This window comes from Phyllobates terribilis, unplaced genomic scaffold (assembly GCF_046119375.1).
Source record: "Phyllobates terribilis strain yellow unplaced genomic scaffold, ASM4611937v1 Scaffold_3__8_contigs__length_932513732, whole genome shotgun sequence".
Taxonomy (NCBI): domain Eukaryota; kingdom Metazoa; phylum Chordata; class Amphibia; order Anura; family Dendrobatidae; genus Phyllobates; species Phyllobates terribilis.
Genome location: NW_027362763.1, coordinates 613,568,131 through 613,583,315, shown reverse-complemented (window position 1 = coordinate 613,583,315; position 15,185 = coordinate 613,568,131). Strand labels below are relative to the sequence as shown.

The following is a 15,185-nucleotide window of genomic DNA, read 5'->3' as shown; positions in this document are numbered from 1 at the left end:
CCTCAGGACCCATGGGTCTGAGCAGATTGCTTTCCACTGAGGGAGAAAATTTGAGATGCGGACCTTGACTGTCCTGACGTCATGGTTTGTTCAGACGTTGATTTTGGGAGAGAAAAATATTCTTGCCTCCTCTTCCTTTTGGGTAGCTCCATCGTCCTGTTTTCCAGTTACTCCTATATTGAGGGGTCTGCTCCTGGGAGGGACGAAAAAGCCTTTTTCTTACATTTCTAGATTCCGGGAGGGCCTTCTTCTCTGAGGCTTTCTCGAGAAAATCATCTAGGGCTGGCCCAAACATGTATTTCCCTTTAAAAGAGGATTCCAACCATAGGGCCCTTCTTTCGGAGATAACCCAGATGCTCTTGCAGCCAGTCTCACTGATTCTGAAGAGGCATCTGCTAAAAACCCCGTAGCTTTCTGTAGAAGAGATAGGGATGTCAAGAGGTCTTCTCTGGTGGTGCCCGAAACTAGGTGTTCTTTCCGTTGATCTAGCCAACGAGCCATTGATCGGGCTATGCCCGTAGAGACTGCGTTGGTGTTTAATAGTGCTGCCGAGGTCTCCCAGGACTTTGAGTAATCCTTTCATTTTGCGTTCCAAGGGTTTTTTTAATTGAGAGGAATCTTCAAAGGGCAATGTGGTTTACTTTGCCACTCATGCAATCTGGATATCCATTCTTGGGACTTCAGACCATTCTGCAGTCTTGTTGTCTACAGGAAATCTATCCTTCAACTCCGTAGGGTTATGCAACCTCTTTTCCGGAGATTCCCATTCCTCTAAGACTAAGTCCCTAATACTCTGGTGTATAGGGAAAACTAATTTCTTAGTGGAACGCAGCCCCCCAAACATCTGATCCTGTACTGTCTGGGGAACCTTTTCTTCCTCGACCTCCATAGTTCTCCTTACTGCCATGAGGGTTTCCTCCAAGCTATCTGATGGAAAGTAATATCTTTCTCGCTGGGAGTTATCAGGAGTTGGACTCCGTTCACCTTACTCTGGAAGACCTTCCGAGATATACATCTCATCTTGAGATTCTTCCTCCCCTCCCTCTGGCGGGGTGATCTTCCTCTTTTCGGCTGCTGAGGGAGTAGATGTAGTATCCCGACTAGGTGAGGGCATAGGGAGAGCGACTGAGGCTAAGGAAGATTTGATCGCTTGACGTACAATCCCCTTTATCTCTTCCATTAAGGAAGGTAGTTTCTGTCTGATAATTTTCTCCCACAGTCCTCGCATAGGGGCTTTCTATGGGAGGACGATAGCTTTTTTTAGACAGATGGGACATCTGTGTGACGGTTTAGCTTAGTCTCCATATGCAGGTTCCTAGTCACCCTACAAGAGGGGGAGAAGGGAAAGGGAGCTATAATCACTATTACCTGCATCTGGGAGATGGACTACCAGTGCCATACTTACTGGGACTGGACCAGCGCTGGGCTCTACAGATGCAGAGCAAGAAGATGCTTCAACAGACATGGTTTTGTCCTACCTGCAGTTGTTTTCCTGTCCAGGGCTTCTTTATGGGCGACTGGACCAGCACCTCCCTCTGATTAGAAGGGCTCCTCCCCCGGTGTCCAGGTGAAGACAGGTGGTGATCACCGGTGGCTATCTTTACCCCAATGCGTCTGCTGCGCTCCACCTTGGAACGCATAGTCGCTGGAAGTGACTTCACCATCCACTGGCCGGCGTCCGACGTCACTTCCGGCGCTCCACATTCTGGAGATCGGCATCGCCCGCGCATCCATAGGGGGGAGGAGGAGGAGATGGGCAGGAGAGCTCAAAGAGGCCTCCAGCAAGAAGATCCTGCACACCTTGCCCGAGGGCGCGGACTGGAGGAGGGGGTCCTGAATCCGGAGGAGACGGCAGCATCGCATGTGAGGAGGAGAGGTAAACCGCTCGATCCTCCGCTATCCAGCTAGTAGTTTTCTCCCCAGTGCCTGTCGTCGGCCCAGCACACCGCGGATGACCTTTTTATCCCTGATAGGGACAGGAAATAAACACTGGAGGGAGGATGTGGGAGGGGCTATTTAAACGTCTTCGTATTTCCTGTCCCTCTTAGAGTGGGGTTACATTCTCCTGTGCGCTGTGGTGGGAGGTTACTAGAGAAAAGAAAGTTATTCAATGACTACAGTAAGTGACGTTTCAGTACCCTCAGTAGGCATTTCTTAAGAGAAAACTTGGCTTATTGCAGAAGCAAAAATGTTGCACACTTTGGGCAAGGAATAACTCAGGTTTCCATCTTTGAAAGACAATGAAGTGCTGGCTTTATTTATATATAAATTTTATGGAATAATGAATTTGCATGCTGTAATTCTAATTTGGCAGAATGCTTCAATTTAGCCAGAAAATTTGATTTGAATAATACATGTAAAGAGTGTGTGTGTGTGTGTGTGTGTGTGTGTGTGTGTGTGTGTGTGTGTGTGTGTGTGTGTGTGTGTGTGTGTGTGTGTGTGTGGCGACATCTTGAAGCACCCCAATCTTGCTGCTGCAGACCACTCTACTCTGTGTTTGGAATTACAGCAGTGAGTAGGCAATCTACTTAAGGACGCACATTGTACCATATCAACGTGATTCACCCAAGACCTGTGTGACCATGCTCTTAAGGCAATGCACATTGTGATGCAAGAGGTATATTTTACACCGGAAGCCCCAGTGCAGAGGAAATATGCAGGAAGAGGACAAGATGTGCAGTGATGGATTAGAGGCTGGGTGATGCCGAGAGCGAGAGAAAATATTATAATTTTTATGAGATGTCTGGACCACAGAAATGTATGGAATAATACGGATACATTAGTTTATCTCTCCCAACATACTGGATCAGTATTTTATATATACAAGGTTGATCATAAACATGCTTGGACCACGTAATTCACTTTAATCTAAACCAGTTTACTAGCTATCCAGAGACTAAGCTAATAACAAACGCAAGGTTTTACCATTGGCCGTTACTTAGGCTCTAACTACACTGCTCAAAAAAATAAAGGTAACACTTAAACAACACAATGTAACTCCAAGTCAATAACACTTCTGTGAAATCTACCTGTCCAGTTATGAAGCAACACTGATTGTGAATCAGTTTCTCCTGCTGTTGTGCAAATGGAACAGACAACTAGTAGAAATGATAGGCAATTAGCAAGATACCCCCTATATAGGAGTGGTTCTGCAGGTGGGGACCACAGACCATTTCTCTGTTCTCATCCTTTTTGGCTGTTTTGGTCATTTTGCCATTGCTCTCACCCCTAGAGGTACAGTAGCATGAGGCGGTGTCTACAGTACAACCCACAGACGTTGCTCAGGTAGTACAGCTCATCCAGGATAGCACATCAGTGCGAGCTGTGGCAAGAAGGGTAGCAATGTCTGTCAGCTCAGAGTCCAGAGCATGGAGCAGATACCAGGAGATGTGGGAGGGAGTCATAGGAGGGCAACAACCCAGCAGTAGGACCGTTACCTCCTCCTTTGTGCAAGGAGGAACAGGAGGAGCAGAGCCCTGCAAAATGACCTCCAGCAGGCCACAAATGTGCGTGTGTCTGCTCAAACGGTTAGAAACAGACTCCATGAGGTTGGTATGAGGGCACGACGTCCACAGATGGGGGATGTGCTCACAGCCCAACACCGTGCAGGACGCTTGGTATTTGAACACCAGGATCGGCAAAGTCGCCACTGGCGCCCTGTGCTCCTCACAGATGAAAGCGGGTTCACACTGAGCACATGTGACAGATGTGACAGTCTGGAGACGCTGTGGAGAGCGATCTGCTGCCTACAACATCCTTCAGCATGACCGGTTTGGCAGTGAGTCAGTAATGGTGTGGGGTGGTATTTCTTTGGAGGGCCGCACAGCCCTCCTTGTGCTCGCCAAGGGTAGCCTGACTGCCATTAAACACCAAGATGAGATCCTCAGTCCCCTTTGGAGACCATATGCTGGTGTGGTAGGCCCTCCTAATGCAGAGCAATGCCAGACCTCATGAGGCTAATACAGCCCTAACCCCAACCCTAACACAACCTGTGAGGAGCTGCCCACTTACTAAAGACTGATACTTTTCCTGCAACAGACCCCATTTTTGTCAATATTATTGTATTTTATTAGTGATTTACTTGTTATGTTTTATATAGTTCTGCTAACTTGTCAGTATGTGCACTAGATTCACTTGCAAAATGTCCAGCATATCTGTATCTCAGGAGTATCTAACCATTGTTCCAACAGTCAATCTCATTAGGTGTGTGTAGATTGTAGACACAGTGGAGCCGTCAACCACATGGGAGTCTTACATGCAGTCTCAGATGAAGGCTTCTAGAATATTCTTCATTGTTTTTAGCTAACAGTAAATGCTTAAGGAGGAGGGTGATCACTTCTGACCTGGGAGGGGACTGATCCCAGTAAAAGAAAGGAGAGTCATGTTTTAGTAAGAGTTGTTGGAATGATGCCGGAGGGTTAGGATCTGTGGCTGTGGACCTGGAGCTCTTGGATGGATGACTTATGGAGTGTTGAAGATCTGTTATCAACTAAAGTGGATAAACGTGCTTCAGTTGTGGATAGGTCATTTGGATTTAAACTTTATTGAAGGACTGCTGCTACTGGATATCTGTGCTTTCATCGTTTTATCTTGTTGTCTGGAGGATCATGGACTGTGGCTACAGACTATACTGGCTGGAGATACGAAATCTGTTGGCCAACCTGATACAAAGCCAGTGGAACTACTGATCCCAGGTTGAGAACTTGAGAACTGTATTTTGGACATTTACTTGAAATTGCTGCATTACCATGGAGGTGATTAATAAAATATTGCTGCATTGTTAACCTGCCTAGGTGATTACTTACAACCCTCAACCTCAGATCTTTACGCAACCCTAACCCTAGCGCAACAGTTTATTTTTTACGCCTTTTCTCGTGTGGCAAGAGTGATTAGACGACTTTATTCTTCGAATTGGTGCGATTACAGCGATGCCAGATTCAGATCGGGTTTTTATGACTGACAGCCATCACACACTAAAAGATTATTTTTTTTGCAAAGACTAGTTTTTGCATCACCATATTTTGAGAGCTATAATTTTTCCATATTTTGGCTGACAGTCATGTGACTGCTTGTTTTTTGCGGGACAAGTTGACGTTTTTATTGGTACCATTTTCGGGCACGTGACATTTTTTGATCACCTTCTATTCCAATTTTTGGTAGGCAGAATAAACAAAAACCAACAATTCCGGAATTGTTTTTTTGTTTTATGCCGTTCCGCGTGTGGTAAAATTAATAAAGCAGCGTTATTATTCGGGTCAGTACGTTTACAGCGGTACCACATTTATATCTTTTTTTTTTTGTGTTTTGGCACTTTTACACAATAAAAACTAAGTTAATGAGCGCGATCAACCTAACTTCCTGCTGTCTGGTAACCCGGATGTTGTCATGACATCGAGTCACCATGACAACATCCGGGACCCAGCAGAGACAGCACGGGACGCAGGGGAAAGGCAAGTAAGCAGTGCTTACATACCCCATGGCCACCGGAATGCTATGATTGACTTCGATCACAGCATTTCAGGGGTTAATGTGCTGGGACCGGTGCGGGACCACTCTGAGCACAAAGCACCCGGTGTCAGTTGTGATAATCAGCTGACACCCAGCGGTGATCGCCCAGCACCGCTTGTGTGCGGACGCGATTGCCGCACGCCTATTAGTACGTAGCTGGTCCATAGAGCCCAGGGCACAGCTACGTACTATTACAGACCTCATCAGAAAGGGGTTAACCATGGAAATACAAAGGTTTGCATGTAAGATGTAGACACAAATAGGTAGGATGTTTTAGACAATTTTTATCATTGTTTAATTTTAAATACATTCAAGAAAAACACACATTTACCCAAAATCATGGTTGGAATTTTCACAACTAGGGGAGCTTTCTCCAGATGCTATTCGTTTTCTTTTAGGGGGCTGACTGCCATCATTGGAATTTTCCTCCAGATCTCTTCCACCATTTGAATTTTCTTCCTGAAACATGGAAAATGTAATGCAGATATTAGTTTAAAATGGGTTGCCCACCCCTGAAAAATAAATAAAATAATAATGTTGGAAACAGCCAGTGTCCCCATAATCGTCACAGTTCAGAAAGAGTGAAGTGCATAAATTAACAGGACAAGATTCCTAGAACAAAATATAGAGTTGATCGCCTACACCACAGGTGGGCAATTAATTATCGCCTACACCACAGGTGGACAATAATTTTCCCAAGGAGCCACATGAGGCTTGACTCTTGTGGAGGACCGAATCAACAAGCTAAAATTAATTCTGCTCAATATTATTAACATATTAATTATAATTATTTAATTTTAATATCAACTGCATCACTTAATATTGAGCAGAAATAAGTATGCCAACACCTCCATACATGCAGTGTGAGCCCCCACATGGTCCCCCTACATGTCGTGAGAGGCCCCCCACCTAACTTCAAACATAGTCCCCCTACATACAGTGCGAGCCCCCACATAGTATGAGCCTCGCTGTGGAATTAGTGGAGCTATATAAGCATAATAAATAAAGGTTTTTCTGGCAACATGGGACCAATGCCGAGATCATGCTGCACAATATATCATTTTTGTTTTCCAAGTATAGTCTTAACAATGCTTCCAGAGAATGTCATTAAAAAAATTGGTACGTTGTGCAGAATGAAGTCAAAATTGGTCCTTTTCTATTGGAAAAACCTTTATTATGCTTCCGTATCTCCATTAATTCCACAGTGCTTTAAAGTCATCACCGTCACTATTGGAACTCACAATCTAAATAACCTTATACTGTTTTTCGAATAACTCCCAATTTAAAAGATATTAGTACTAGGACCCACATTGGCAAGACATACACTGAAGGTAGTTTAGAGATAGGTTTTTATAATTGTGGTAAATGTAAAGCGTGTAGCAAGGTTGGAGCAAATTTCACCAAATTGCACACAAAAATCTGTCACTAGCTCTAATGACTTTCACAACATTAAGAGTTTAATTTCTTGTCGCACAAGGGGAGGGTAAGCGCCACTTACTTACCTCCTCTCTGGAGTCCCGCGCTGTCTCTGCCGGGTCCTGGTGGTCGTCACGGTGACCTGATGTAGTCATGACGACATCCGGAAGTTACTTTGATCATGTGCAGTGCCCGATCAAAGTAACTTGTGCCTGTGCAGCGCTGACAGGCTGTATAGCATAGAGATGCTGCTGCATCTCTATGCAATACAGACAACAAAAAATTAAAGTCACATAGTGGATATGGATAGATATAGAAATCCACACACACACACTGTACTCATGAATAATTATTCTGAAAAAAAAAAAAAAAAAACACAAAGTATGCATATTTGGTATTGCCGCGTCCGGAACGACTGGATCTATAAAACTGTCTCACTAGTTAACCCCTTTAGTGAAAACAGTAAAAAAAAAAAAAAAAGAAATAAAAAAAACGAAGCAAAAAACGATGCTTTATCATACCGCCAAACAAAAAATGGAATAAAACGTGATCAAGACAAATGTAAATAAAATGGTACTGCTGAGATCATCATCTTGTCCCGCAAAAAACAAGCCGCCATACAGCTCCATAAGCCGAAAATTAAAAAATAAAAAAAATAAAAAAGTATAGCTTTCAGAATGAAGTGACGCAAAAAATATTTTTTTCTATAAAAGCTTTTATTGTGTAAAAGCGGCAAACATAAAAAAACGATATAAATATGGCACTGCTGTTAACGTACTGACCCGAAGAATAAAGCTACCTTATCAATTTTACCACACGCGGAACGGCATAAAAAAAAAACAAGCAAGAAAACCCAATCCCTGAATTGTTGGTTTTTGTTTATTCTGCCCCCCCAAATTTTACATTCTCGAAGTCGAATGGCGCTCTTTCCCTTCTGAGCCAGGCCATGCGTCCAAAAAGTATTTTTCCACAACATACGGGGGACTTGTGTGCTCAGGAGAAATTGCACAACCAATTTTGGGGTCCATTTTTTCCTGTTACCCTTGCAAAAATAAAAAAATGTTGTCTAAGGCTGTGTGCTCACGATGCGTTTTTAATGCGTTTCTGCAGCTGCGGAAACGCATTAAAAACGCATGATAGAAGGGCAGCAATGTTCCCCAATGATAATAAGCATGTGCTGTGCACATGCTGCAGAAATTTCCGCTGCAGAAATTTCCGCTGCATATTATCATTGCGGAAAAAAACGCAGCACTACCAATTATTTTGCGGAAATGCTGCGTTTTCGCCGCCACTGACTTGCATTAGAAAGCGCCAATTCCGCATGACTGCATCTGTACTTGCGTAATTGGTGCGTTCTAATGTGCGGATGGTACCCGGGTGTAGAGGAGAGGAGAGTCTCATCCACACCCAGGTATCATAAAAAAAATCTGTAAAAAAAATAATAAAATAAAAAATAAATGTATATTTACCTTCCGGCGGCCCGCGGTGCGCTCCTCCTTGCTTCCCGGCAATTTGCAGTGGATTTAAGGACCTGCGCTGACGTCCGAGTCATGTGACGGGTCACGCGACGCTGACGTCGGCAGGTCTTTCAATCCACTGCTGGATTGAAACAAGCCAGCACGGCCATCCGAGGGTAAGTATATACAGTACAGACCAAACGTTTGGACACACCTTCTCATTTAAAGATTTTTCTGTATTTTCATGATTTTGAAAATTGTACATTCACACTGAAGGCATCAAAACTATGAATTAACACATGTGGAATTATATACTTAACAAAAAAGTGTGAAACTACTGAAAATATGTCTTATATTCTAGGTTCTTCAAAGTAGCCACCTTTTGCTTTGATGACTGCTTTGCACACTCTTGGCATTCTCTTGATGAGCTTCAAGTGGTAGTCACCAGTTCCCAGAGATGCTTAGCACTTGTTGGCCCTTTTGCCTTCACTCTGCGGTCCAGCTCACCCCTAACCATCTCGATTGGGTTCAGGTCTAGTGACTGTGGAGTAGCACCCCATCACTCTCCTTCTTGGTCAAATAGCCCTTACACAGCCTGGAGGTGTGTTTGGGGTCATTGTCCTGTTGAAAAATAAATGATGGTCCAACTAAACGCAAACCTGATGGAATAGCATGCCGCTGTAAGATGCTGTGGTAGCCATGCTGGTTTAGTATGCCTTCAATTTTGAATAAATCCCCAACAGTTTCACCAGCAAAGCACCCCCACACCATCACACCTCCTCCTCCATGCTTCACGGTGGGAACCAGGCATGTAGAGTCTATCCGTTCACCTTTTCTGCGTCGCACAAAGACACGGAGGTTGGAACCAAAGATCTCAAATTTGGACTCCTCAGACCAAAGCACAGATTTCCACTGGTCTAATGTCCATTCCTTGTGTTCTTTAGCCCAAACAAGTCTCTTCTGCTTGTTTCCTGTCCTTAGCAGTGGTTTCCTAGCAGCTATTTTACCATGAAGGCCAGCTGCACAAAGTCTCCTCTTAGCAGTTGTTGTAGAGATGTGTCTGCTGCTAGAACTCTGTGTGGCATTGACCAGGTCTCTAATCTGAGCTGCTGCTAACCTGCGATTTCTGAGGCTGGTGACTCAGATAAACTTATCATCAGAAGCAGAGGTGACTCTTGGTCTTCCTTTCCTGGGGCGGTCCTCATGTGAGCCAGTTTCTTTATAGCGCTTGATTGTTTTTGCAACTGCACTTGGGGACACTTTCAAAGTTTGCCCAATTTTTCGGGCTGACAGACCTTCATTTCTTAAAGTAATGATGGCCACTCGTTTTTCTTTACTTAGAATTTGTATTATGGCAAGAAAAAAAGCATCTAACAGTCTATTCAGTAGGACCATCAGCTGCGTATCCACCCGACTTCTGCACAACACAACTGATGGTCCCAACCCCATTTATAAGGCAAGAAATCCCACTTATTAAACCTGACAGGGCACACCTGTGAAGTGAAAACCATTTCCGGTGACTACCTCTTGAAGCTCATCAAGAGAATGCCAAGAGTGTGCAAAGCAGTCATCAAAGCAAAAGGTGGCTACTTTGAAGAACCTAGAATATAAGACATATTTTCAGTAGTTTCACACTTTTTTGTTAAGTATATAATTCCACATGTGTTAATTCATAGTTTTGATGCCTTCAGTGTGAATGTACAATTTTCAAAATCATGAAAAATCTTTAAATGAGAAGGTGTGTCCAAACTTTTGGTCTGTACTGTAGTTTTTTTTTTTTTTTTTTTTTTAACCACTCTCTCGGGTCACACTATATAAATCCATGCTGTTTGCATGGATTTATATAGTGTGACCTAGTTGTCACAAGCACTTTGCAAGTGATGCTAATCGCTTGGAAAGCGCTTGTCAATCCGCATGCGGAAATGTCAGTGAATAACGCTCCATTTAAGCATGTCCCTAGCAGGAAAACGCATGTAAAATCCGCATGCGTTTTTTTCTGCCAGGGAGATGCAGAAATGCTCAGGAAAAAGTCCTGAGCATTTCTGCATCGTGGGCACATAGCCTAAAGTAACATTTTGGTGAAAAAAAGTTAAATGTTCATTTTTTTCTTCCACATTCGAAAAATTCCTTAAGGGTTAAGAAACTTCTTGAATGTGGTTTTGAGCACCTTCAGGAGTGCAGTTTTTAGAATTGTGTCACTTTTGGACATTTTCTGTCATAAAGGCCTCTCAAAGTCACTTCAAATTTGACATGGTCCCTAAAAAATGGTTTTGTAAATTTTGTTAGAAAAATGAGAAATCGCTGGTCAACTTTTAACCCTTATATGTAGGGGAAAAACACTGCTTTGGCGCACGGCAGGGTTCAGAAGGGAAGGCGCGCCATTTGACTTTTTAAATGTTAAATTTGCTTGAATAGCAGATAATTAGCGGATGTGCCTAAACAGTGGAAAAACCCCACACGTGACAATTTTGGAAACTAGACCCCTCAGGGAGCTTACCTAGATGTGTGGTGAGCACCTTGCACCCCCAGGTGCTTCACAGAAGTTTATAACATGGAGCCGTGGAAATAAAAAAATCTAACTTTTTCCACAAAAATTGATCTTTTAGCCCCAAATTTTTTATGTTCACAAGGGTAAGAGGAGAAAATGGAACCTAAAAACTGCTGTGCAATTTCTCCTGAGTATGCCAATACCCCATATGAGGGGAAAATACACTGTTTGGGTGCACGTCGGGGTTCAGAAGGGAAGGAGCACTGTGAAAATTGGCTGGAAGTAAGAGCGGACGCCATGTCGCATTTCGGGAGCCTCTGATGTGCCTAAATAGTGGAAACCCCGCACAATTGACTCCATTTTGGAAACTAGACCCCTCAGGGGTAGAGTGTACATTTGGAACCCAGAGATATGACAGAATTTGATAACATTAGGTCATCATATTAAATAAGTTGTCATTAGTTTTGAGCGCAAGTGCTCGCTACTTGAGTTTGCATCGGGTACTCTGGTAGGCACCATGTATCACGGGTACTCTAGTGACATGCTCGAGTCCCTGCTCCACATGTTTCACGGTTGTTAACACCCAAAAAAAAAAACATGCGCGGATCGCTCGTGCATGGCAGGAGATCCCAGCAACTTTTTTTTTGGGCCGCGAAGCATATGTGTCAGAGACTAGATCATGTCACTCAAACACTCACGATACTCAGTGCGATACTCAACCCTGGTCGCTTTTTTGTTTGTTTGTTTGTTTGTTTTTTTGTTTTGTTACACACACACACAGTTCCTCGTATGGTATAAGTGATGAGATTACTTTATTCTTCGGGTCGGTGCAATTACAGCGATACCAGATTCATATTGGGTTTTTAGGATTGACAGCTATAATTTTTCCATATTTTGGCAGACAGTCATGTGACGGCTTTTTTTTGAGGGACAAGCTGGCGTTTTTATTGTTACCGTTTTCGGGCATTTTTTATGTTTTGGTGCTTTTACACAATAAAAAAACATTTTCTAGAAAAAAAATTTTTTTGTATAGCTTTATTCTGAGAGCTATAACTTTATTTTTTGGATGATGGAGCTGTATGGCAGCCTGTTTTTTTGCGGGACAAGATGACATTTTCAGCGGTACCATTTTTATTTTCATTTGTCTTTTTGATCGCGCGTTATTCCATTTTTTGTTTGGCGGCATGATGATAAAGCATTGTTTTTTGCTTCATTTTTTATTTATTTTTTTTACCGTGTTCACTAAAGGGGTTATCTAATGGGATAGTTTTATAGGTCAGGTGGTTCTGGATGCAGCGATACCAAATGTGTACTTTTATTGTTTTTTTTCCATAATAAATATATATTATGGGTTCAATATATTTTTCTTTTTTGGGGATTTTTTTTTTTTCACTTTACTACACGTTTTTTAATTTTACACATTATCCCACTATGGGACTTTCACTTTTTGCAGCCTAATCGGCTGCATAGCTTAGAGAGTAGCAGCTCCCCATGCCATGCAGCCTGTCAGCGCTGCATACAGGGGAGACATTACTTTGGTCATGCACTGCGCACGACCTGGGCACGCCCCTTAGGCTTGTCTGGGTGGAAACTGTGGGAGGAAATCGCAGCCATCTTTGTGGAGCCCGCAGTAGCTGCACATTCCCCCCTGTCATCGCACGCATGAGCTGCAGGGGAGGAACTGCCTGGGAGCTGAGGTACCAGGCAGCGGAGGAGCTGGGGCGAGCATGTGCTGCGGTGGCGGCGATCTGAGCCTGTCAGTATTACAGTACAGGCTGAAGATCACCACCAACCTGTTCAGGGCACAGAAGGGAGATCATCCATCTGCTGTGACTTGAACACACTTAACAGGACGCAGAGCTGCGTGGGAACGCCGGGAAGGTAAGTACTAGAGTTTATTTTACTGAATATATTAAGCCATATACGAGGAGGAGGAGGACGATGAGGATGATGTTGATGATGATGGGGGCCGAGGATGACGATGATGAGGATCATATACAAGGATAATGATGATGGGGGCCGTATAAGAGGAGAATGAGGAGGATGATGGGAGCCATATACAAGGAGGAGGTGGAGGGGGAGGGAGGATGGTGACGATGATTATGGGAAACATATACAAGGAGGATGATGACGACGACTATGGGGAACATAAACAAGGAGGAGGAGGATGGCGCGTCGAGATTGCATCTCCGCTATCATGGACCTTTATATATTTTAATATTTTGCACAAATAAAGAGAGAAATAATTTTTGTTGGTGACTTTTCCCATTTTTTTAATTTATAAAAACACCCTTTAGTGCCACATAAAAAGGCACTAAAGGGTGCAAGTTTATTATATGTAGTATGTATTATTGTGAAATTCTATATCTACTGGACGTTTATTCTTTTACACCCCTGCTCCCTTAGAAGTGGACAGAGCAAGGTTACACATTTGTAAGGGATCAGTGTTGTAATGTGTGACCCCACTTGGTCCACTTTTATGGGAGAGTAATATGGTGGATGGAGCGTGGGCCACACATTACACCACAGCTTCCATATAAGTGGATGGAGTGGTGTCACCAGAAGTGTAGCTAGGGTTTTGGTTTGGGATGGTGAAACTTCTGAGTGGGCCCCTAACCAGGTAACCCTGATTACAACTATGGTGGTGCACCCTAATAGTACATGTAGGAGAACCTTAGCAGATGACCGGGCTGTTACTAAAAATATAAAACAGCACTCCCCATCGGCCTCCATATAGTAGAATTCACTCTCCATCAGGAGTATCCGTGTATCTAACCCCAGCTTATGATACAGCGAGCAGCACCATCTAACAATCAGCGCTGCCGGCCGCACTCAGTGACACTGTACTTGTCAGTATCACTGGTCGTCACCAACAAAATGGCTCCACACTATGATCCTAAACTTCATCCTCTCTTATCCAGTTGCAAACATCCAGAAAGGGAGGAGAGTGATGTCATACACATGTGAGAAGAATCAGCCCACATTTACTGCAGTCGTAATGTTAGCTAGTTGTACACTAGGTTTTCATGGCAAATTTTAAACAGCTGCCCCCCCTCCTAATGTTTAAAAGTGGAAATCACAAATTAATTATTTTTCATATATTACCTAATTAAAAACAAATATTTAAAAAACACATTTAATACTTAAGTTTTTTCAATTGTTATATATATATATTTTTATTATTTTTTTTTTTTTTTTTTTTAATAGCACCTTCCCTTTAAGTTCAAAAACCCCTCCCTTCTGTGAGGGGTCATACACCCCTCACAGAAGGCCACAGTGTGCCTAAACCGCAGGTAGCATTCACATGTTTGGCATTTCTGTAGCGATGATAGCCAACCTAATTTACGGGTGCATGTCTCCAGAAGCATGAGGTGCGCACAATGTACGGTCACTACAACGGCAGTTTGCAATTTTCACTCAGCAACATTCGCTGCTGCTTGTTTCTGGAAAATACTCATGGAGGCAAAAGTCACTACACCTGTAGATAATTCCCAAAATGGGGTCACTTGAGGGGGAATTCTGTTCTCCTAGCACTTAGGGGCTCTGCATATGAAGTCCGCAAACTACTGTAGGAAACACGTATATTACTTACCGGTAATGTGTTTTTTCGGAACCCATGACGGCACAACGAGAAAAGGGATCCGCCCTTCAAGGACAGGAAACCTTCAAGATAAAAAGGGCGGCACCTCTCCCCGCTTCAGTGGATTACAGAGCACGAGGACTCTCCGGTTAGAGCACATAATTTTAATAACTATAACGAATTTCACCCATGTGAACACTCAACACCCACCCACCGGAAGGTGTACACCACAGTGACAGGGAGGGAATATAAAGGTGCCGTCATGGGTACCGAAAAAACACATTACCGGTAATGTGTTTTTCTGTCACCCATGACGGCACAACGAGAGAATTACAGAGAACTAAGTATGTGAGGGAGGGACCACAGCCTGTAGAACCCTTCTCCCAAAAGTGAGATCAGAGGAGGCAGAAAGGTCAAGTCTATAGTGGTTATAGAAAGTGGACGGAGATAACCATGTGGCCGCCTTACATATTTGCTCAATGGGCACTTCCGCCCTTTCTGCCCAGGAAGCAGCCATGCCCCGAGTAGAGTGGGCTTTCAAATTGTCAGGGGGATCTCAGCCTGACCCCGTGTAGGCCTTCGCAATGGCTTCCCGGATCCACCTTGACAGAGTGCCTTTTGAGACCCTCAATCCCTTTCGGAAGCCCTGGAAGGAGATAAAGAGAGACCTATCCTTCCTCCATGAGCTTGTGGATACTAAATAATGCATAAGGCATCTCCTGACATCCAAGGTATG

The 15,185-nt window shown here is 43.6% G+C and overlaps 1 protein-coding gene across 6 annotated transcripts in view; it reads right to left on the bottom strand.

The window, feature by feature from the left end:
* PHF10 (PHD finger protein 10) overlaps positions 1-15,185 on the bottom strand; it is a 363,357-nt gene that overhangs the window by 308,827 nt on the left and 39,345 nt on the right. For 5 of the 6 annotated variants that reach the window (XM_073671486.1, XM_073671484.1, XM_073671487.1 and 2 more), the window contains exon 2: positions 5,840-5,967. The exons of the other annotated variant lie outside the window; for it this stretch is intronic. In XM_073671486.1, the coding sequence (XP_073527587.1) occupies positions 5,840-5,967 (128 nt within the window). The remainder of the gene's footprint in view (positions 1-5,839; positions 5,968-15,185) is intronic. 6 annotated transcript variants of the gene reach the window in all.